Source organism: Mustelus asterias, chromosome 3 (genome assembly GCF_964213995.1).
Source record: "Mustelus asterias chromosome 3, sMusAst1.hap1.1, whole genome shotgun sequence".
Classification (NCBI taxonomy): Eukaryota; Metazoa; Chordata; class Chondrichthyes; order Carcharhiniformes; family Triakidae; genus Mustelus; species Mustelus asterias.
The window spans coordinates 129,944,827-129,969,987 of NC_135803.1; the positions used below are offsets into that span (position 1 = coordinate 129,944,827).

General features: G+C 44.4%; 1 protein-coding gene and 1 non-coding gene across 2 annotated transcripts in view; one reads left to right on the forward strand and one right to left on the reverse strand.

Annotated features, from left to right (window-relative positions):
• cacna2d3a (calcium channel, voltage-dependent, alpha 2/delta subunit 3a) overlaps positions 1-25,161 on the reverse strand; it is an 838,535-nt gene that overhangs the window by 259,211 nt on the left and 554,163 nt on the right. Inside the window, exon 15 of the mRNA XM_078210160.1 lies at positions 22,868-23,000. Within this exon, the coding sequence (XP_078066286.1) occupies positions 22,868-23,000 (133 nt within the window). The remainder of the gene's footprint in view (positions 1-22,867; positions 23,001-25,161) is intronic.
• On the forward strand, positions 14,586-14,769 carry LOC144491972 (U2 spliceosomal RNA). Its single transcript, XR_013497540.1, has one exon. It is a non-coding gene; the product is annotated as a U2 spliceosomal RNA (small nuclear RNA).

Below are 25,161 nucleotides of genomic sequence, written 5' to 3' on the forward strand. Positions count from 1 at the left end.
TTTGTCAAATAATGTTTTTGAGTATAATCATTTTCTATGGATTTAGGTATTCCTGTTCCATATTTGTGTGATTAGAATTACTCATTAAAATAATCATGTGAAAAAAGGCAACTGAGGAAATTGTTGAATGAAATTTGTTGGATATAAGAATTTCTTTGGCTACATTACTTCACAGAAATATTTTTGTGGTTTGATTTTCAGCTTTAATACCAATCTCATTCAGTCCATATAACCTTAGGACAAACATCTCAGCTTATCACATCGTAAAAACACTTTCTTTAACTTATTTTTCAAATATTATTTTTAAATTTCATCCTTTTATTTCCCGGATATAGATGGGTAGCCCAATATCCATCTCATACCAGCCAAAGTTATTACAATATCATCAGAATACGGCTGAATCATCAGAGTAGCATCAGCTACAACTCTCACCAACTTTTACAGATGCATTCTTTCTGGTTGTATCACAGCTTGGTATGGCTCCTGCTCTGCCCAAGACCACAAGAAACTACAAAGAGTCGTGAATGAAGCCCAGTCCATCATTCAAACCAGCCTCCCATCCATTGACTCTGTCTACACTTTCCGCTGCCTCGGAAAAGCAGCCAGCATAATTAAGGACCCCACACACCCTGGACATATTCTCTTCCCCCTTCTTCCGTCAGGAAATAGATACAAAGTCTGAAGTTAGGTGCATTGGCCATGCTAAATTCTCCCTCAGTGTACCCAAACAGGCACCAGAGTGTGGTGACTAGGGACTTTTCACAGTAACTTCATTGCAGTGTTAATGTAAGCCTACCTGTGACACCATAAATAAACTTTATGGTTACGCACTGACCGACTCAAGAACAGCTTCTCCCCTGCTGCCATCAAACTTTTGAATGGACTTACCTCACATTAAGTTGATCCATCTCCATATCCTAGCTATGACTGTAACACTACATTCTACACTCTCTCCTTTTCTTCTCTATGAATGGTATGCTTTGTCTGTATAGCGCGCGAGAAACAACATTTTTCACTGTATGCTAATACATATGACAATAAAAGATCAAATCAAATCAATAGAACTGTTTTAATGGCCCAGATATTAGCAGGAAGGTGGGGAAGGTGTGGGCAGTGTGTCCCAGTGTATGTGAAACCCTACAAGGCCGGGGAGATGGAGGCCTTGTTGATTGCAGGGCCTCACTTAAATAATATGCCGTAGTCTCCTTCCTGCCCGAGGTTTGCTAGATTGGCAATCTGGATTGTGGGCAGGAGGACAAACAAGCAGCAGGAGCACAAATAAGCAACAGGATGCCATTCGCCCAGACACCTCTGGGGATGGCCCCTGGCAGTTATGTTACTGGACGGTGGCAGGAGGGCAAATGTTGAATTTTCAGGGCAAAGACAGCGAGGGAAGGGAGGAAGGCTAAGAGACCAGAGCTGCGATCAACAGGATAGGGGAAGCAGGTTAGTATGGGCATGACGTGGCGATGCCGGCGTTGGACTGGCATGGGCACATATCTGCGTGATCGTCTTGGTGAACCTGTCCACTAAATATGGGGGCATGGAAGAAAATGTTACAGGTGGGGTTCGTGACTATCGTTACTTTAACTGCATACCCTCTCTCCAGCCTGGTTTATACCAAGTGCAGCAGTTACAATCAGGACTAATACGTTGGAATTCTGCAAGAGTTGCTAACCCTTGAAGATAAACAAAAAATGAACAAAACCTTGTATCAAAAGGCTAGGTCACTTATCCAGATATTGTAAAGGTCGTTCCCTCAAATCAAGATCGATGCACATTGATAGTCATGTGTGGTGTCATCTAACTCAGTAGGTTTGTTAGCAGCCCTAATGTACAAGGAATTTAACATTCGCCCTGGATTTCAGTAGGCAGGTTTATTTTTATCCACTGAACTTCAGGCAGATTAAAAAAAAACTTGCAAAACCTGAGCTATAAAATCTTGATTTGTGAGGCACAGCTGCCCTCTCTGTGCTGACAGCCACTGCTCATGTGGTATGTTAAGAGGAGACTTAGAAAACGAGCCCTTAGTTTGTGGGGGGAAAAAAAACTCTGGGAGTGCTTCAGTGAAAGTTAGGCACCCCTACAGAGGTCACTCTGAATATCGGCCGCTCGACTCCACCTGAGGTAACAAAATCCTCTTCAGTTTGTATTCAAATTGGACGATAGATTGTGAATATTGGAAATATAAATCAGTATTAACTTCTGTATACAACTTCTATGCTGTAATAATCTCTGGGTGAGCTCAATTCTATCTGAAAGCAAAGGAAATACCAGGTACAAATCATGAGAGGTAAGACTATGTATTAAATGCCTGATCTATTGTGCTTGTATAAATGGAGATTGGGAAATGATTATTTAGAATTTGTCTCTTGACACGACTTCTGAAGTCATGATTGCACTTGGAACATTGACTCTGATTTTGCAGGAGTGGGGCGTTTTGCGGTGTGCACCCTATTAGTTACTTTCCCTGTGCCTCCAGAGGAAAGGTTTTTTTTGTGTGTGACGCACATTGTTGGAGGGCAGCGGTGCAGCAAGTGAAAAAGGACATCTGGGATCTTGGTGAATCAGAGAGCCTATAGTCTAGCTTCTTAACCAATGAGATATAAGGATTGAGAGAGAAACTCAGCTGGCAATAGAGCGATCTAGAGGCAAAGCAGGTGAAAAGAGAGAAATAAAGAGAGGGAAAGAGAGATTGGGCTTACAGGGAGAAAAAACCAAATCACAGGTAAAGTAAGAAAACAATTACAAAATTCTAATTTTTAAAATAGTTCACAGCAGCAGGACTAAATTTTCGCCATTTCAATTATTCACTTTCTAGCCTTCAAGAGGTTGAGTGGCATCACAAGGATATAAATCTTGTCATTAAAAGGAAGGTTCTTATGCTGTTCCTGGCCCTAACTCACAGTGGTGACTTTCATTGGTATTTAATGTGCAACTGTAGCAACTTCTATACAAAAATCTGAGGTCAAGTACTGACCGACTCAAGAACAGCTTCTTCCCTGCTGCCATCAGACTTTTGAATGGACCTACCTTGTGCTAAGTTGATCTTTCACTACACCCTAGCTATGACTGTAACACTACATTCTGCACTCTCTCTTTTCCTTCTCTATGAATGGTATGCTTTGTCTGTATAGCATGCAAGAAACAATACTTTTCACTGTATACTAGTACATGTGACAACAATAAATCAAATCAAGTCAAACTCAGATACTTAAGGGGAGGTTATGAGCAGCTTGCTCATTTCTGTGAGACTGATGGAGGAATGGAGCAAATTGTCCAGCAATTTGTGATGGTTTACAAACCGTGGGTTATCTCTTCCTTGCCATTTTCACATTAACAGTGTATATTATAAATGGGCAACACGGTGGCACAGTGGTTAGCACTGCTGCCTCACAGCGCCAGGGACCCAGGTTCAATTCTGGCCTCAGGCTCCATCTGTGTGGAGTCTGCACGTTCTCCCCGTGTCTGCGTGGGTTTCCTCCGGGTGCTCCGGTTTTCTCCCACAGTCCAAAGATGTGCAGGTTAGGTGGGTTAGCCATGATAAAATGTCCCTTAGTATCAAAAGATAGGTAGGTTAAGGGGATTAGCGGGGTAAATACGTGGGGTTACGGGAATAGGGCAGGAGGTTGGGGCCTGGGTAAGAAGTTCTTTCAGAGAGTCGGTGCAGACTCGATGAGCTGAATGGCTTCCTTCTGCAATGTAGGGATTGTATGATTAGGAAATGGTAGTTTTTCAGCAGAATGCTGTTTTTTAAAATACGATGCAGTATAAAAACGCACACCACAATAATGCTGGTGAGTCATTTGTTAATGCACTGATGGAATGCTTTTATGCTAGTTCAGAGAAACTTTAATGTAGCGCCTTTAATGTAAAAGCATCTGTGAGAAGGTTGTGAGAGGTTGGTCAAAGCTTCTTCAAACAGATGGAGTGTGAGATCCATCTGTCACTTAGGGAAAGTGTTCAAAGCTAGAGTCAAAGAATGGTGGGATTCAGCGATGATACCTGCTAGGGAAGAGAGGGGTAGGTTGACACTGGAGAGAGACGTTGTGTAGCCACTGGCTTGGCTGTGTCAGTTAACGAATAGCAGATAGCTGTTAATTGAAGGATGGTGCATGATCATGAATTGTACAGGTTGCATTAGAATTCACATTGCAGGATGGTTGGTGCAAGGGGAAAATTTGACATCAACCATGAGATTAGTGGAACGCCAAGACTTTGCTTTTCAATAGTTTGCAAGGATGCAGAAAATACTATGGAGGTTTCAATGGCAGTAAATCATCACTCCAAGAATACCGCCCTTGAATGTTCCCATTGAGGCATTTGAATTGCCAAGGTCTATTTGCCATGACATAAAAGTGGGTGGCTTCAAATTATTTGAAAGTAGAATTAAGACAACCATGCGGTGATGTGCTTTACAAATTCAGCGCTTAAATAAGGAGACTGTCCTTAGCTACGTGAGGAATAGTGTAAGTGGATGGTTGGTGCTCGTGCACTGCACCAGTGAAAGGAAACATTGAAATCATGGGGGCGATTCTCCCAAAAATGTTCTAAGTGTTGAATTCACGGGAAAACTGGTGTAAATCACAATTGTTTTTTCAGTCAGAGTTCAGCCTCGAATCTCCCACACTCTGTGTAATGCAGAGATCACAATCGTGAATATCATTACAAGCTCAGGGGGGGGGCAGGGCCTATTCACGCCAGAGTCCGACAGTTCCGGAACTCTGCGCATGCGCAGTGGCCCTGAACTGTCAGTCTGCAGTTTACTGGCCAGCCCGGGACCCTTGTCGTACTGCCCCTCCAGCCCTCCCCATGGCCCGATTATGGCCCCCATGACCATTCCCAGGCCAGCCCCTTCCAGAAGTGCCCCGATCTCTAGCACTCCCCTCTCAGCAGTGATGATTCCCCCCACAACCCCCCACCCATCAGATCACCTCCGACGGGAGGCAGACCCCCCCCCCATGAGAGGCAGACCCCCCCCCCTGGGTCAGCCCCCCCTCCTTCCCCCCCATGGGAGGCAGACGCCCCCGGCAGACCATCCCACCAGCCCATCCCGATCGCTGGCCTCCCTCCTGCTCCGACCAATCCCCATACAGGGTGAAAGCGGGATCCCCCCCACCGCCACTGATCGCCCCTAAGCCCTGCCCCCTAGCCCCCTCCCCCAGGCTCCACCCCCTTGGCACTGCCCGAAGCCTGGTGGGCAGTGCCGGGGGCACAGGCTGGCATTGTCAGGATGCCCATGCCCAGGGGCCACCACCCCCCCAATGCCTGACCCCCTGGGGGGCCCTGATCCACCCCCTTCACTCCAGCAGTGTCTCCCGCTCGTTCCCCGAAAGTTGGGAGCTATTCTAAACCCCACCAGAGTGAAATTGTACTGGTGGGGAGGGAGATGCTATTGGGCCAGGAAACTTCAGTCCCGGGTCCTTTAATGTTAAGATTAAAATAACTTACCTGCTGTTCCCACCGTTTTCCAGTGTGGTCCTCACTGTGCCGGATATCCAGTGCTGGGAGATGCGCGCTATCGGGAACACATGCGCGAATCCTGTGAATCAGTGCACGCGCAATTCTCCCAGCCTGACCTGCCAAAAAATTAGTGGATCAGGATGGGAGAATCCCAGCCCATGCAACCTTAACATCCTTGAGTGTTGTTGGAATGACTAGCCAGTTACTAGCACAAAGAGATAGTTAACTATAATATTCTTAAGAAGCATATAGCCCTCGTGCACCGTGCAATAATCTGTGTGCTTCTGTCATATGGAGGAGTGAAGACCTCTACATGTAGAAGAAACACTCAAGTTATTGAACGCCATACTATTTTGTAAAGGAAAGAGGAAAGACTGAATTTTCCCGCACGTATTGGAAACCCAATTTCAGAGCCAAATGGAGATCCTGTGCCCATGCTTGTCATCAAAGATGCTGAGGATTTACAATTAAAGGAGGCTCACCATTGGTCTTGCCATCAGTGTGGGGTAGAAACTTTATCACAGGAGTGGTTTTGGCCACATTTGCAGCCTATTCATATTTGCGGCTAATTAATTGGACCAATGAGAGGAGGTGCCATTGGTCCTCTAGCTGCTGGGAGGCCACCTCCAAGCTGCTGTCGGCCTCCAGACTCAGCAGGTGACTGGGCCAATGCAGGAAAGTGATGGCAGGTTCTGAAAATGGCTCCCGTGTGAACCTTATTGGCCTAATTGGTTGTCACATCCATGAAGCACGTTGTCAATTCCTGTGGAAGCCCACCCTGGGAAATTTGCCCAGAGAGAAAGCTGCATCGGGAAGCAGTCCTGAAAGTAATTCTCTGAATTTTCCATTCTCGTGCTTGCGAAACGGCCCCCCGCATCCATTGGACAAGAGTCATGAGCCGGAATTCTACTGCCGCGCCCGCCACGGGATCGGAGTGGACGAGTGGCGGACAACGGAAATGTCCGTTGACCTCGGGTGGGAATTTCTGGTCTTGCTCAAGTGAGGCCATAAAATCCTGCCCATAGAGTCATAGGGTGTGATCTTACGATCTTGTCCAGCTTTACTTTTGGCGAAGCGAGGTGGTCAGATCAGGAAAAATGAGAAACATGCCCAGTTTTTTGCCTCCCTCATCGTACTGGCCCTGTTTTCCCAGCAAAATTGGCTTTGCATCCTTGATTAGTATGTCATTAACAAGTCCCAGATGCTATTATCTGGGCTCACTTACCTTAACCACCTTGCCAGTCTAGGTTCTCCCAGGCAAGAATCACAGCTGGTCTCCACAAGCAGAGACCAGACATGATAGCCTTGCCGGGGGGATCAGAGGCCATTGAAGCCCCCTGGGTGGTTTGGGGCAGGGCTGGGAAGTGCTCATGAGGCAGTGCCAGCCTGGCAGTGCCTTCCTGGCACTGCCCACTGGACACCCTGGTAGGGTGGGAGGGAAGGGAGGAAGTCTGCCAGGTGGAAGGAAAGGGAAAGGGTGATTCGCAGGAGGGGGAAGGAAGGGAACTCTGCAGTGGGGTGGCAATCAGGGCGGGCGGCGCGGGGGGGCGGGGGGGGGAACTCTACCGGGATGCAATCATGAAGGGAGGGAGGGAACTCTGACAGGAAGGTGATTGGCAGGTTGGGGGGATCCTAATGTCCATTGGTGGGTCCTGATATCAATGGGAGAGGGGATTACTGATGTCTGTGGGAGGGAGGGAATCCTGACATGCTTGGGGGTCCTGATGTCCATTGTGGGGGGGGGGGTTGGGGGTGGGGGGCATGTGCGTTGAGGGTCCTGATGTGTGCGGGGTGGGTGAGGGGCAGCAGGAGATCTCCCAGATTGGGACATCTGCGCAATGTTCACCCTGGAGCTCAACAGCCGGCTTCCCCAGCGAACTCAGGCTCCAGCACCTCTGCTGGCGAGAATCGCATCCTGGCATTTTTTTTGCACTAAGTGTCGTAAGATTGCATTTTCAAATTCGCCCAAAAAATCGGTCTGACATTCTCCCACTTTCTCGCTCATTCGGCACTTAGAATGTTTTTCTTAAGTTCACGCCCATACAGTCATACAGTACAGAAAAGGCCTTTTGCCCCATCCAGCCTGTACCAACAATAACCACTATTAAAATCACACTAATCTCATTTTCCAGCATTTGTCTCATATCCTTGATTGTGATGATATTTCAAGTGCTCATCCAAATACTTTATAAAGTTTGTAAAGTTTCCAGCCTCCACTACCTTCCCAGGCAGTGCATTCCAGATTCTCACCATCCTCCGAGTGATTTTTTTTCCTCAAATCCCCTCTGAATCTCCTGCCCTTCACCCTAAAACTATGCCCCCACGTGATTGACCCCTCAACCAAGAGGAACAGCTGTTTTGTATTCAACCTGTCCAAACCCTCATAATTTTATACACCTCAATCATGTCTCCCCTTAGCCTTCTCTGTTCTAAAGAAAACAATCCAAGCCTATCCAGTCTCTCCTTATAGCTCAAATGCTCCATTACAGACAACATCCTGGTGAATCTCCTCTGTAACCCCTCTGGTGCTATTATATCCTTCCTATAGTGAGGTGACCAGAACTTGTGTTCCAGTAAATGCACTTCTGGAGGAACAGAATATTCAGCCTTCATGTGACACAGTGGTTAGCACTGCTACCTCACAGCACCAGGGACCCGGGTTCAATTCCAGCCTCGGGTCACTGTCTGTGCGGAGTTTGCATGTTCTCCCTGTGTCTGCGTGGGTTTCCTCCGGGTGCTCCGGTTTCCTCCCACAGTCCAAAGATGTGTGGGTTAGGTGAATTGGCCATGCAAAATTGCTCCTCAGTGTCAGGGGGACACTAGGGTAAATGCATGGGGTTATGGGGAGAGGGCCTGAGTGGGATTGTGGTCGGTGCAGGCTCGATGGGCCGAATGGCCTCCTTCTGCACTGTAGGATTCTATGATTCTATGACAAAAGAAAACAAGAGATTTTTACAGATTTAACTCGACAAGGCATCTCAGAATACTCTCACGTACCTGCATGCAACCAATTTACAAAGAAACACAAAACCAGAATTTTGGCAGATGGCTACGTGAGAACTCTTTTTTGTTTGAAAATAAAGCACAATTTAGTGGGGGCGGCAGGGGGCAGTGTTAAAGCGATGGGTAAACTAACTTTAATCTTGAGGATAATTCAAGGAAATAAAATCCATAACTAAGATGATAATATTATAGCTAACTTAGAGAGCAACGTATATCAAGCTTACTAACAATAAATGCACATTTGATCAAAGTCTAAAATTACAGTAAAGGCATAGAATAAAAGGGTACATTAAGTGATGTCCTGCATCTCAGATGGAATTTGTACACAGCCAGTGCCAATCAGATATTTTTGGATGTGCTGTCCACAATTTTCTGTCTATTGAAGTTAATGGATGGAAAATTACAAACAGCATGCCACAATGTGTTGGCTGCATATGAAAGGCTTATTTGTAATCTAATCTTAACATGATCTTTTGTATAAGAATCTAGTGAGAAAGAGCCTGGGCTCCAAAAGCCTGTTAAACATTCTCCTAATTAGATGTTTTTCATTTGGTCATATATTTATTAGTTATGACAAGTGGTGATTGCACATTTGGCATTTCTTTTCCAATTGGCGATAAATACAGAAACATTCTCAATGCCCAAGAAATTTATAGTGAAGGTTCTTTAAGCCTAAGAAGCAGAGTGGGTTGGATAGGATTGGCTGCTCATTTTACACCCCCAACCAATTTTACATTTCCAATTGAGTTGTAATTTGCTGTAAACTTGTGTCACATAAATGTGATTCTGGAGGAGCAGGGAAAATGTTCTCATTTATTCTGTTAATTGCCAATACTTCAATTATAGTGGAAATTGGGTCATGACTGCATTCTACAATGAAAATATTGTCATGTACAGGCAGTGCAATTACCTCAATAGACAATTGAACTTATAGCTGTCTGTTTTCATTGGATCCAGGTAAAATCACTCTGGAAATCTTTGGTTTCTTATTATTACACTCAGTTACTGGATGTCCAGAAAGATGTCTCTGCAACATTACTCTGAAAGAAGTGAGTTGCACGGGAAATGGGCTGTCAGAGATTCCCAAGGGTGTTCCCCCTGACACAGAAATTCTGTACTTACAGAACAACCATATTCACACAATATCAAATGCTGCTTTTACTGATATGCCTCAGCTGCAGGTTTTGGACTTGTCAAATAATGTTATTTCAAGTTTATCATCAAATACATTTGATGGACTGCATAATCTTCTCAACCTGAATCTTGCAAATAACTCCATCAACCATATGGATAACAAAATCCTTCATTCAACCGGAAATCTCAAACAACTGGATTTATCATTTAACAATCTTACGAGTTTGCCTGAGGGCTTCTTCAAGAACCAAAAGAATCTGATCTGGCTTGGAATGCATCAAAACCAGCTTCACCAACTGGACACGGCTCTTCTGGATTCACTGTCAAATCTACAGGTACTTTTGTTCCAGAAAAACCATTGGAAATGTGATTGTCATGTGGCTGGACTGAAACTCTGGCTGGAAGGCTTCCTGTACAAAGGTTAGTAGGCAAATATGGTTTTACTATTTCATGATTCATTCGTGCTGTTTTTCTCATGCAATGCACTGAATGGTCCTTTAAAAGAATCTAGCGGTTGCAACCATAGAACCATAGAAAATTACAGCTCAGAATCAGCCTTTTGGCCCTTCTTGTCTGTGCTGAACGATTTTTTGGCTAGTCCCACTGACCTGCACTTGGACCATATCCCTCCACACCCCTCTCATCCATGAACCCGTCCAAGTTTTTCTTAAATGTTACCACTTTATCTGGCAGCTCATTCCACACTCCCACCACTCTCTGCGTGAAGAAGCCCCCCCTAATATTCCCTTTAAACTTTTCTCCTTTCACCCTTAACCCATGCCCTCTGGTTTTTTTCTCCCCTAGCCTCAGTGGAAAAAGCCTGCTTGCATTCACTCCATCTATACCCATCAAAATCTTATACACCTCTATCAAATCTCCCCTCATTCTTCTACGCTCCAGGGAATAAAGTCCCAATCTATTCAATCTCTCTCTGTAACTCAGCTTCTCAAGTCCCGGCAACATCCTTGTGAACCTTCTCTGCACTCTTTCAACCTTATTTACATCCTTCCTGTAACTAGGTGACCAAAACTGTACACAATACTCTAAATTCGGCCTCACCAGTGCCTTATATAACCTTACCATAGCACTCCAACTGTTATACTCGATACTCCGATTTATGAAGGCCAATGTACCAAAGGCACTCTTTACGACCCTATCCACCTATGACATCACTTTTAGGGAATTCTGTACCTGTATTCCCAGATCCCTCTGTTCAACTGCACTCTTCACAGTCCTACCATTTACCCTGTACGTTCTACTTTGGTTTGTCCTTCCAAAGTGCAATCTCTCACACTTGTCTGCGTTAAATTCCATTTGCCATTTTTCAGCCCATTTTTCTAGTTGGTCCAAATCCCTCTGCAAGCTTTGAAAACCTTCCTCACTGTCCACTACACCTCCAATCTTTGTATCATCAGCAAATTTGCTGATCCAATTTACCACATTATCATCCAGATCATTGATATAGATGATATAGATGACCCAACACTGATCCCTGCAGCACACCACTAGTCACAGCCCTCCACTCAGAGAAGCAATCCTCCACAACCACTCTTTGGTTTCTTCCGTTGAGCCAGTGTCTAATCCAATTTACTACCTCCCCATGTATACCCAGCGACTGAACCTTCCTAACTAACCTCCCATGAGGGACCTTGTCAAAGACCTTGCTGAAATCCAGGTAGACAACATCCACCGTCTTCCCTTCATCCACTTTCCTGGTAACCTCCTCGAAAAACTCTAATAGATTGGTCAAACATGACCTACCATGCACAAAGCCATGTTGACTCTCCCTAATAAATCCCTGTCTATCCAAATATTTGTAGATCCTATCCCTTATCACACCTTCCAATAACTTGCCCACCTGCGACGTCAAACTTACTGGCCTATAATTTCCCGGATTTCTTTTGGAACCTTTTTTAAACAACGGAACAACATGAGCCACCCTCCAATCATCCGGCATCTCCCCCGTGAATACTGACATTTTAAATATGTCTGCCAGGGCCCCTGCAAGTTCAACACTAGCTTCCCTCAAGGTCCGTGGGAATACCCTGTCCGGTCCTGGGGATTTATCCACTCTGATTTGCCTCAAGACAGCAAGCACCTCCTCCCCTTTAATCTGTAAAGGTTCCATGACCTCCCTACCTGTTTGCCCTATTTCCGTAGACTCCATGCCCGTTTCCTCAGTAAATACGGATGCAAAAAAAACATTTAGTATCTCCCCCATCTCTTTTGGTTCCATACACAGTCTACCACTCTGGTCTTCAAGAGGACCAATTTTATCTCTCACTATCCTTTTGCTCCTAACATACCTATAGAAGCTCTTTGGATTTTCCTTCACTCTGTCTGCCAAAGCAACCTCATGTCTTCTTTTAGCCCTCCTGATTTCCCTCTTAAGTAGCTTCTTGCATTTTTTATACTCCTCGCGCATCTGATCTGTTCCTTGCTGCCTGTACATTTCATACAACTCTCTCTTCCTCTGAATCAGTGTTACAATCTCCCTCGAGAACCAAGGTTCCTTATTCCTATTTACTTTGCCTTTAATCCTGACAGGAACATACAAACTCTGCACTCTCAAAATTTCTCCTTTGAAGGCCTCCCACTTTCCATTTACATCCTTACCAGAGAACAGCCTGTGCCAATCCACACTTCCCAGATCCCTTCTCATTTCATCAAATTTGGCCTTTTTCCAGTTCAGAACTTCAACCCGAGGACCAGATCTATCCTTATCCACGATCAGGTTGAAACTAATGGCATTATGATCACTGGATCCAAAGTGTTCCCTCACACTCATATCCATCACCTGCCCTAACTCATTTCCCAATAGGAGATCCAATATCGCATCCTCTCTAGTTGGCACCTCTATATACTGATGTAGAAAATTTTCCTGAACACATTTTACAAACTCTACCCCGTCTAAACCTTTAACAGTATGCGAGTCCCAATCTATATGTGGAAAATTAAAATCCCCTATTATCACAACTTTGTGTTTCTTGCTATCTCTCTGCTGATTTGCTCTTCCAATTCTCGCTGACTATTGGGTGGTCTATAATACAACCCCATTAATGTGGTCATACCTTTCCTGTATCTCAGCTCCACCCATAGGGCCTCTGTAGACAAGCTCCCTAATCTACCCTGCCTGAGTACCGCTATAACATTTTCCCTGACCAACAATGCTACCCCCCCCCCACCTTTTATCCCTCTGCCTCTATCCCACCTGAAACATTGGAACCCTGGAACATTGAGCTGCCAGTCCTGCCCCTCCTGTAGCCAAGTTTCACTGTAGTACTCTTGTCAATTTTACAATGAGTCCACCTCATATTCAAAAAAATCATAGCAGTGTCACAATATGAGTGACAAATGTAATCCTTTCATAGCATTACTCAACACGGCCCCTCTTTTTGTCAGCTCTCTCTTACACACGTAGATTTATCTCATATTTCACCTCCTAGCATTCGTAGTTTTTTTTATCCAAGACTAAGAATTGCATAAGAATTTTTGTATAAATCATGCCCTCAGTAATACCATAGTCAGGGCAGGTTGTGCAAAGTAGGTTTAACACAAGTTATGACGATCAATGAAATTTTAGCAAGTATAAATACTTCATTAGAGAGGCCCCCAGACACAACAACATAAAACAGCAGACCGAGAGAAAGTTTAAAGGAGATGTGCGGGGGGAGTTTTTCACACAGAGAGTGGTGGGTGCCTGGAGCACGCAGCCAGAGGAGGTGTTGAAAGCAGGCACATTAACAACATTTAAGAGGCATCTGGATGGGTTCATGAACAGGGATGGAATAGAGGGATACGGTCCGAGTAAGGACAGAAGGTTTTTTTTTAGTTTAGTTAGGGCATCATGATCAGTACGGGATTGGAGGACCAAAGCTGTACTTTGCTTTGTTCTTTATTCTTTGAATAACAACCAGAAAAATAATAGAGAATGCATTCAACACTTAAGTTTTTTTTGATAACAGTTGCTAAAGTGAAAGAATTGGACATAAACAATGGCATATTAGAAAAAGTGGAAAAAAGTTTGATCTTAAATGAAAATAACAGCAATGAAAAACAGGTGGAATACTGCAGTATTAAATAGAGCTCTTTCCGTACTCTTCACACAAATTCCAAGATTCACTGAATGAAAATTACAATTGAAGTGGAATTCTGAGTATTGAAAATTAAATCTGATGTAGAACTAAATCCAGGAAGAAGTGTGTTGCATGAGTTAACAGGTTTACTCTTTGGCAAGAATTACCTCTCCCTGTTATCCTATTCCTGCATCCTAGCCCCTCTTTTCCATGATGATCAGACTTAAATGTCAAAGCCTGTAGCTGCAGTTCTGACTCCAGTTGCCATTTCCTTGGTACGATTGGGCATGTTCTTAGAAGTTGCCCATTACAGACTTGTTCACTGCTTGTAGCAGGAAGTTATAATGGGATATAGAAAGACCAAGTGAGTGGGCAAAACAAAACAGAGCTGAGTTCTGCCCCCAAATTGGCTCTTTGTGTAGAATTTATTCCCTTTATATCTTCTTGGAATTTCAGATCATTGTTCCTCTTGTTTATAAATGTAATTTTGATGTTTTTTTGTGATGCTGTGCAAATTGTACTTCTGACACTCTGCATAGCATAGGTCGCTTGATTGTGGATGTGCAGACAGTGAAAAAAATCAGTTGCTTAGTTTAGGTTCCACCAGGATCACCTGGCTCCAGATCTCTTGGCCCAAACATGGACTAAAGAGCTGAATGCCAGAGGTGAAGGAGAATGACTATCCTTGACATCAAGTTGGCAATTGACTGAGAGTGCCACTCAGGAGCCCCAGCAAATTTAGATCTTTTGGCTAAGATGCAAATGAGATCAAGCCCCTTGGAGGAGGTGCAATGCCTACTCCAATCAGCTTGGATCATGTAGATCAAGCCCAAGACAGGAAGAGGCTTGCCTATCTTGTCAGCTTGGATCTGGAATGTCTCACTTGTTGAGGCTTTGAATTGGACTTTGATTGGATTGAATTGGATATAAACAAAAAAAAATCTGTTCTTATCAACTTAATATCTGATACGTCCCCTATCTGGGGGCCAAATATTAAGCAAATTTTTGGGACAGGGTGGTGGGAAAGGGGCTTGCCCCTTCCATTCCACACATCGGTCTGGTTTGCAGTGCCTCCAGGGATGGTGCAGCCACCCCTCTTTAGGGAAAAAGGATGCCAAATGTGAGTGAGTCAGAATCAAGAAAAAACACTCCACTGGTTGGAGTCATACCTAGCTCAAAGGAAGATGATTGTGGCTGTCGGAGATCAATCATCTCAGCCCCAGAACATCACTGCAGGAGTTCCTCAGGGTAGCGTCCTCAGTTCAGTTACCATCAGCTGTTTCATCAAAGACCTTTCCTTCATTATAAGATCAAAAGTGAGGATGTTTTATGATGATCGCACAGTATTCGGTTCCATTTGCAACTCCTCAGATAATGAAACAGTTTGTGACCCCATGTAGCAAGATCTGACAACAACAATCTGACATCATTCTGACTTCTCATTGCCACAGTGTGAAAATCCTGGAACTCCTTTTCTAACAGCATTGGGGGAGTACCTACACCACATGGACTGCAACGGCTCAAGAAGGCAGGTCACCAAGGCTTGCTAAAGGCCAATTGTGGGTGGGCAATAAATATTGGCTTTTACCAGAGATGTTCACTTACAAAAGCAAATAATAAAAAGACATGGACTAATAAGTGACAAGGAAGGTTTGTGTAAGCAAGTGTGAAGTAATGACTACCTCCAACATCTTCCCTTAATGTGCAGCAAGATTACCATTGCTGAAATGGGTTACCATCAGAAACTTAACTGGACCAGTCACACAAATACTGTAACTCGAAGAGCCACTGGGAGTTCTGTGGCAAGCAACCCGCCTCCTGATTCCCCAAAGCTTTTCATAATTGACCAATCACATGGGAGGACTGGAATGAAATCATCTCCTCTTACCACGATGAGTATAATTCTGACAATGATCAAGAAGCTTGACACTATCCAGGACAAAGCAGCCTTCTTGATTAGCACCCCATCTAACATCTTAAACTTTCACTCCCTCAAACACAGGTGCCCTATCTACAAGATTCAACAACTCACCATGGTTTCTTTGACAGTGCTTTACAAATCCACAACCACTACCACCTAGAGGAACAAGGACAGCAGGCACATAAGAACATATCGTCTGCAAGATCCCATCCAAGTTATGCAGCATCCTAACTAAAAAGACATTGTTTCATCGCCACTGGGTCACACTGATAGAGCTCCCTCCATACACCACGTGGACTGTGGTGGTTCAAAATGTGGCTCAGTACCACTTTCTTAATGACAAGTAGGGATGGGTAACACATGCTGGCCTTGTCCAAATCACATGAACTAATAAAATAAAGTTGTAGTTGAGGGTTCTGGGTATCTGAAACTTCCCTATGATATCAGGGAATGTTTGTTACAAACACAAGGGAGCGATCTTATCAAAAAGATTCTAAGTACCAAACGAGCGTGAAAGTGGGAGAGAATCTCGCTTTTTTTGGATGAGTAAAAAAATCGAATCATACCTCATTTTGTGAAAAAAAAATAGTGCAAGATCTGTTTCACGCTAGCAGGGGGAGGGACTCACTGAAAGCTGTCAGATTGCAGCAGAGGGCACAGATGCGCATGTGCAGTCACTGCCTCCCCCAGCAACTGCTGGCCTTTGTGGCTGATCCACCCAACCTGGACTGATCACCCTCCCCCACGCCACCCCCACACGGGCCAGCTAAACCCCAGCCCCCACACAACCCCCCTCCATAAGAGCCATCCACCCCCTACCCCCGCACACAACCCCCCTCCCCAACACAGGCCAACCGATCCACACACCACCACATGCCCCCCACTATCGCAGGGCTGCATGGCCCAGACTCCCCATGCACAGACCATATGATCACCGGATGCAGAATACGCAGTGCCCCCCCACCCCCCAATCACGGTTGTAGAGCGTGCAGTGTCCCCCCAATTACCACTCCCCCTCCAGGCTCTGCCCCCACCCAGTAGGTCCCACCCCTTCAACCCCCTGGTGTGCCAGGCTGGCAGTGCCAGGATGCCCAGTGGGCACTGCCAGGGTGCCTGGCTTTCACTGCCAGGATCCCAGGCTGGCAGTGCCAACAAGGGGCACTCCACCTGCCCCCAACCTCCCGGCGTCCTCAAGGACCTCTGGTTCAACCAGCAAGGCCATAACGACAGGTCCTTGTTGATGGGAACCATGCGTGATCCTTCAACGGCAAGGCCCGCAGAGGCAAGTGAGCCTGGACGATTCCATCCCGAGCTCGCTAATAATATTTAAATTCTATTTAAAATAGAATTTGAATGTTGAGATCAGCCTCCCTCCTTTTCGGGCATGAGGCCAATCTTGACAGATATCCGGTGCCGGTAAGATCGTGAGAGCCGTGAAATCAGGCGTGAACCTGATTTTTGGGTTCTCTCCCAATCTTACCAGCTCACCCCACCCATCGGCCATTGGGGTGAAATATTCAGATCACGGCCAAGATCTCAAAATCATGAGTGTATCCATCCAGAAGTGCCTCATGGCTTCCCCCACCCCAAAGCACCATCAAATTGTTTTTCAAATGCAAGTACGATTTGCACCTTTGTAATTCTATCTGGAACTCAATTCCAAGGGTACATTACTTTATCAAACAAAACCTCCTGCTGCCAGTACTAAAGTTGATTGTTACTATTCTGAACACAAGTCTTTTTGTCTTAGTCCTACAATCTAATTGATGAATTTACTTTTCCAGGCCATTTTATTTGATCTATAATGGCCCAAATTTTGCAGTTGGTGACAAAGTGACGATGTTCACCGTTCACCTCAAGGAAAGCTGCCCCAAGTGAGCTCTGTGATGTGGGTTTCATCTTCTTCCACACATCTCCCAACCCCTGCCGTTCGTTATATCCACTTTGCTGAAAAAAGAGACATGTCAAAGCTTTTTGTCTTACATTCATCAGGACACTTCTCCAGAAGACCAGCACATGGGAAAAAACAATCATTTATACAGTCTGAGAAGAGAGTGCTGATTGGTTGGCAAGTGGATTCTGATTGGTAGAGGAGTTGACATTTGATTTGATTTGATTTATTATTGTCACATGTATTAATATACAGTGAAAAGTATTGCTTCTTGCGTGCTATGCAGACAAAGCATACCGTTCATTGAGAAGAAAACGAGAGAGTGCAGAATATAGTGTTACAGTCATAGCTAGGGTGTAGAGAAAGATCAAGCAAGGTAAGTCCATTCAAAAATCTGTCTACAGTCATAGCTAGGGTGTAGAGAAAGATGAACTTAATACGAGGTAGGTCCATTTAAAAGTCTGATGGCAGCAGGGAAGAAGCTGTTCTTGAGTCGGTTGGTACGTGACCTCAGACTTTTGTATCTTTTTCTTGATGGACGAAGGTGGAAGAGAGTATGCCTAGGGTGCGTGGGGTCCTTATGGCTGCTTTTCCGAGGCAGAGGGAAGTGTAGAGAGAGTCAATGGATGGGAGGCTGCTTTGCATGATAGACTGGGCTTCGTTCACAACCCTTTGTAGTTTTTTGTGGTCTTGGACAGAGCAGGAGCCATACCAAGCTGTGATACAACCAGAAACAATGCTTTCTATGGTGCACCTGTAAAAGTTGGCAAGAGTTGTAGTGGACATGCCAAACTTCCTTAGATTCATGGGAAAATACATGGAGACTGTACCAATTGATGGTGACTAATGTTTAACTACCAAGCTTGTCTGAAATTTAAACAGGCATTTTACCCTGATTGGTTAAGGAGTTACCCTGAGGCATGAGTCAACAAATGTCTGTCAATGATTTTGTTTAGCTGAAACAGAGCAATGTGCATACGTGTTATTTCTGCCTGTAAATAACAGGGCCATTAAAAAAAAATTCAAACAATGTTTGGCAGTTAACTATCAGTCACCATCAACTGGTGCATTTCTATAGCAACACCTCTACCAAGCAGAGTCCACTTGCCAAACAATCAGCACTCTCTTATCCAACAGGTAAATTGTTGTTTTCCTCTTATATTGGTATTCTAGTGACCTGTCCTGATGAACACAAGATGAAAAGCTTTAACCTGTCTCTTTTTTCAGCCATACTCAAGTCCTGGCCTACCAAAGGACTTATCACTTTGTCATTAGGCTGCAGTGATGTCAGCAACCATCACATTGAAGTGTTAAGATAGAAGTTGAAATATCTTAAACAAACTTAAACAAAAAACTGTGGAATGTTTCTGTCATGATGGAGAAAATTGGCAAACCACAGATATAAAAATATTTTTGGAGTCAGGGTAATTAGCAGTAATTATAAAATTAGTATAATATGAAAAAACCTCGTTACACCTCATTCAACAAGGTGCAACGTTTTCAAGAGTTTTTACAGCGAGACTTAACGTGTGAAAGGATAAGTTCAGATGGTTTCGAGAGAATTTCCATTTGAGGGAGAGGGCTTCAACACTCTCTGGAGGAGTGGGCAATCATCACAGCAACGTCCGGGCTTCCATGTTTAACTGAGAATTGTGGACATCAGAAGTTGTTGGTTTCACAGGTGTAATGCTGGCATTTGTAGACAGTGCCACCGTAAATACAACTACAAACTCTTGGCCAATTGCTCTATGAGATCGCCTCTTGGACATTACTGCCGGACATTTACTGGCACGCCCGCCCCGGAATCGGGCAAAGCTCGCAGAACGACATTCTCCATTGGCCTCGGGCGGGATCTTACGAGCCTCGGGCGGGCGCGGCGATAAAATTCCGGCATACATGTCAGGTCAAATAACTTGAGTTGTTCTGATCTATCCTCATATTTCAGAACTCTGACTCTACGAGAGGCTTTACTTTGAATTATACAGAATACACAGCATAGAAAAAGGTCATTTGGACCATTCAGTTCACACCAGCCTTTATACTCCACTTGTGCTTCCTCTCATCCTTTCTCATCTACTCTGTCAGCATAACCCTCCATTCCCTTAAATGCTTCTCCAGCTTCCCCTTAAATGTATCTGTACTGTTCGCCTCAATTCCTCCATGTGGCAGTAAGTTTCACATTCCCACCACTTGCTGGGTACCTTGTGTTCATTCTTTATACTGCCTCCAGTGCTTGAATGTACCTCTTGTGTGACTTGGGGACCAAAACCGGACACAGTTGGTTCAAGGTCTGGTTTGGTCAGAGCTCTGAAGAGATCATCATGACTTCCATGTCCTGCACAACTTTATTTTTTCATCTAGATTGGGGCAGAGTGATGGAAGAATCAGAGCTTAATCTTGCTTGCCTTTTCGTGGTCAGTTGACATTTGTGTCAGTGAAACTTGCGTTACTGATTGTTACAGCCATGGCTTTGAAGATTCCAATCAGCGCCATCATACTGGCAATATATGTATTTGTCAGGAGAAAGATGCTAATTTTCAGCTTCTTAGATATTAATTTCATGGGAGGACAGAGGAAGCACCCTCGAGAGATGCCACGGCCAACCCGTAGAATTCCAGTAGGACCAGAGGAAAGTAGTGGCTACTGCTGGGACTGCGAGCAGTCCCCGAGAAGAAGGAAGATGTTTCTTGGATATAAAGATAAATTGGAGGATTTTGATCGGGGAGGAATTCAGACCCGAGTGAAAGTGGGGGTTTGGGGTTGTGTTTCAGAGAACAGGGAGGAAGCAGAAAGGGAGATGGCGGGGGGGGGGGGGGGTATTATCTATAGGGATGCCCCCGCAATAGGCATACAGGACACCCAAAAACTTTACCCATGATTTAAAACTTACTGATCTGGTCACCTTCCTTCTGCCTTTCCCAGCCACATGTACTGTTAAAGGTGAAGGTGGACTGAGATCCTTAAGCGGCCATTGATCAGACGCTTAAGGATTGCCTAAGGTTGGGCAGGCTGCCTGAAACCTTATCCATCCCCTGTTATGTGGGGGACTGGTCGGGGATGGGCAGGAAGATGGTGGGCTGGTTTCCCACTTTATTTTACATCCATCTGTCTTGAAATAGACTTGATGTGGAGATGCCGGCGTTGGACTGGGGTAAGCACAGTAAGAAGTCTCACAACACCAGGTTAAAGTCCAACAGGTTTATTTGGTAGCAAATACCATAAGCTTTCGGAGCAATGCTCCTTCGTCAGATGGAGTGGTCTCTGTTCTCACAGAGACTGAGAACAGAGACCACTCCATCTGACGAAGGAGCATTGCTCCGAAAGCTTATGGTATTTGCTACCAAATAAACCTGTTGGACTTTAACCTGGTGTTGTGAGACTTCTTACTTGAAATAAACTGGCAGAGGGGCTGTGAAATCCACCCCTGTAGGATAATAAAATGGTTACAGCGTCGCAAGAGGCCATCCGCTTGTCAAGTTCATGCCAGGTCACTTCAACAACAATTCCCTCTGTGTTCCACACCCCTGCCATTTCCTGGTAGTCATGAATTATTTTTCCCCTTCAATTATTTATCTGATTGGAACAAGTGGCAGAATGGATTGTTCGCTGGTCTGACGACTGAATGTGGAGATGCCGGCGTTGGACTGGGGTAAACACAGTACAGAGTCTAACAACACCAGGTTAAAGACCAACAGGTTTATTTGGTAGCAAACGCCACTAGCTTTCGGAGCACTGCTCCTTCGTCAGGTGAGTGGGAGATCTGCTCATAAACAGCAAACAGGGCATATAAAGACACAAACTCAATTTACAGAATAATGAATAATGATTTCAATGCGAGTCTTTACAGCTAATCAAGTCTTAAAGGTAGAGACAATGTGAGTGGAGAGAGCATTAGCACAGGTTAAAGAGATGTGTATTGTCTCCAGACAGGATCTCACTGGCAGTCCTGTCTGGAGACAATACACATCTCTTTAACCTGTGCTAATGCTCTCTCCACTCACATTGTCTCTACCTTTAAGACTTGATTAGCTGTAAAGACTCGCATTGAAATCATTATTCATTATTCTGTAAATTGAGTTTGTGTCTTTATATGCCCTGTTTGCTGTTTATGAGCAGATCTCCCACTCACCTGACGAAGGAGCAGCGCTCCGAAAGCTAGTGGCGTTTGCTACCAAATAAACCTGTTGAACTTTAACCTGGTGTTGTTAGACTCCTTACTCTGACGACTGAAAGCAGAGAGTAGGAGTAAAGGGTAGTCATTCAGAAGATGGGAAATGATGTTCCACAAGAGTCTCTGTGCACTGCTTGAGAGCACATTTCCACTCCATCTGACGAAGGAGCAGCGCTCCGAAAGCTTATGGTATTTGCTACCAAATAAACCTGTTGGACTTTAACCTGGTGTTGTGAGACTTCTTACAAGATTCAGGGCAGGGACCACTGCCATTCACAATTTAAATTAACAATTTGGACTTTGGAATCAAAAACTCAACTTCCAAATTTCTGAATAGGTAGCTAATTGAGAGGATGGTGGGTGGTGATGGTGGGGGAGGTGGTGAGGTTGTGGGGGGTGGCGTGGTGAGTGGTGGTAGCGGAGAGTCAATACTGAGGAGGATTGCAACAAGTTGCAGGGGGATATTAATAGACTCGCAGAATGGGCAAATAATTGGCAAATGAAATTCAATGCAAATTAATGTGAGATAGTACATTTTGGAGGAAGAATAGGGAGGTCACTTATTACTTGGAAGGTGGAAGTTTAGGTGGGTTAGAAGAACAAAGGGATCGAGAGTACACATATCCCAATTACTAAAAGTCGTTGCCATAGGTTAACAAGGCCACAAAAAACAAGCCACGCATTAAGTTTTATTTCTAGAGGGATGGAATTGAAAAGTAACGAATAATACTAAATTTGAATCGCCTCTTGGTAGACCATACTGTACACAGCGCTGGTCACCACTTGGAGAGGGTATAGAGAAGCTTTACAAGGATGATATTGGAAGTGCATGGGTATACAAATCAGGAAAGGATTAACAGTCTGGGTCTCTTTCCTCTTGAAGAAAAAAAGGTTGAGGAGTGACCTCATAGAGGTACTTAAAATTATGAAAAATTTGATAAGAGTGCAGGCAGGGAGAATGTTTCCTCTTGTGGGGAAGAACATAGAGACTGTCAACATAACAGCCCACAAGAAATCCAATAGGCAATTGAGAAGAACACTCTTTATCCAAAGTGTAGTGACTCGCTATTACAGCGGGTGGTTGAAGTGAATAGTATCGATGCAGTTAAGGGGAAGCTCGATAACCATCTGAGGCAGAAGGAAATAGAAGGATACAATGGTAGATTTGGTTGAGAAAAGGTGGGTGGCAGCTTGCATTGAACATCAACACTTGACTGGATGGGCTGAATGGTCTATCTCTGTGCCATATACCCTTAGTAATCCTATTCCCTTTGGAAAACTACTATTTTTTCTGCCTACTGTCATACTTTCAGGCAGTGTATTCTGGATCTTAACTACTTGCTACAAAGTAATATTTCTTTCTCATATCACCTTTGGCTCTTTTGCTGATCACCTTAAATCTGTATCCTCTGATTCTCGACTCTTCCATCAGGCACTCTCTATTCTCTGTCTAACCTCCTCATGATTTTGAACACTGCAACCTAATCTCCTCTCAACCTTCTCTACCCTCAAAAGGGTAGAGCTTCTCCAATTTATAAACGTAACTGAAGTCCTTAATCCCTGGAATCATTCCAGGAAATGTTTCTGCACCCTTTTTAAGGCCATCACATCCATCACAAAGTGCAACGGCCAGAATTGGACACAATACTCCAGTTGTGACTGAACCAGTGTTTATATGAAGATTTATCATAGCTTCCTTGCTTTCTGTATACAATGCTTCTGTATATAATGTCCAGAATCCTGTATACATTTTTAACTGCTTCCTCAACCTACCCTGCCACTTCCAATGATTTATCAACACAATCACCAGGCCTTTCTGTTGCTGTGTCAGTTTTAGAATTGTACCTTATATTTTATGTTCCCAATACATTATATTGCCAATATGGAATATGATTTGAACAATTGTGATTGATTCAATACAATTATTATGACCAGGTGAGGAGTTGAGTAGGTCCTCTCTGTTCCCGCTCCTCGTTTGACCACAACAGGTTTTTTTTGGTCCAAAACAGATATCCTTGCCAACATAGTGATTTACAGGCTGTGATCGTAAAATAACCCATTGGACAGGTGTTTGAGTTAACTTTATTACACTTAATACAATCTAAGTAATTCCTTTCCTGTTCACAGGATGTAGACATCAGTGACTATGCCAGCACTTACTGCCCATCCCTAATTACCCTTCAGAAGATGGCAGTGATCTCCCTTCTTGAATTGCTGCAGTCCATGTAGATACACACACAGTGTTTTCAAGAAGGGAGTTCCAGGATTTTGACCCAGCAACAGCGAAGGAAAGGTGATATAATCCCAAGTCAGGATGGTATGTGGCTAGAAGGGGAACTTACAGGTGCCGATGTTCCCATGTATCTGCTGTCCTTGTCCTTCTAGGTGATAGATGTCATAGTTCACAAGGTGATATCAAATGAACCTTGGTGAGATGCTGCATCCTGTAAACTGCACACAGTTTTGCCACTGTGCATCAGTGGTGGAGAGAGTGGTTGATGGGGCACCAATAAAACAAGCTGCTTTGTCCTGGATGCTGTCAAGCTTCTTGAATATTGGTGGGTTGGACTCATCCAGCCATGTAGAGAGTATTCCATCACACTCCTCCTGAGTTGACCGTTGTAGATGGTGGGCAGGCTTTGGGAAGTTTGGAGATGAGTTATACTCCACACAATTCCCAACCTCTGATCTGTTCTTGTAGTCACAGAGTCCAAGTCAATTTCTGGTCAATAGTAACCCGCAGGATGTTGATAGTGGGGGATTCAGCGATGGTAATGCCACTGAATGTCAAGCGATGATGATTAGATTCTCTCTTGTTGGAGATGGTTATTGCCTGGCACTTGTGTGGTGCAAATGGCACTTAACACTTACCTGGCAAGCCTAAATATTGTCCAAGTCTTGCTGCACATGGATACAGACTGCTTTGGTACCTGAGGAATGGTGCTAAACATTGTGCAAGCATCAGTGAACATCTCCACATCTAACCTTATGATGATAGGATGGTCATTGATTAAGCAGCTGAAGATACTTAGGCCCATGACATTATCCTAAGGATCTCCTGCAGCGATGTTCCAGGACGAAGAGGACCGACCTCCAACAACCACAACCATCTTACTTTATGCTAGATATGATTCCAATCATTGAAGTGTTTTTCCCCTGATTTCCATTGACTCCAGTTTTCCTTGATGCCACATTCGATCAAATGCTGCCTTGATGTCAAGGGCAGTCACCCTCACCTCGCCACTTGGTTCAGCTCTTTGGTCTGTATTTGGATGAAGGCTATAATCAAGTCAGGAGCTGAGTGACTCTGGTGGAACGCAAAGTGGTTGTCAGCCAGCAAGTTACTGCTATGTGAGTGCTGCTTGATTGCCCTGTCAATGACACCTTCCATTACTTTGCTGATGACCGGGAGTAGACAGATGGGGCAGTAATTGGCTCAGTTGTATTTGTCCTGCTTTTTGTGGACAGTACATATCTGGGTAATTTTCCACATTGCTGGGTA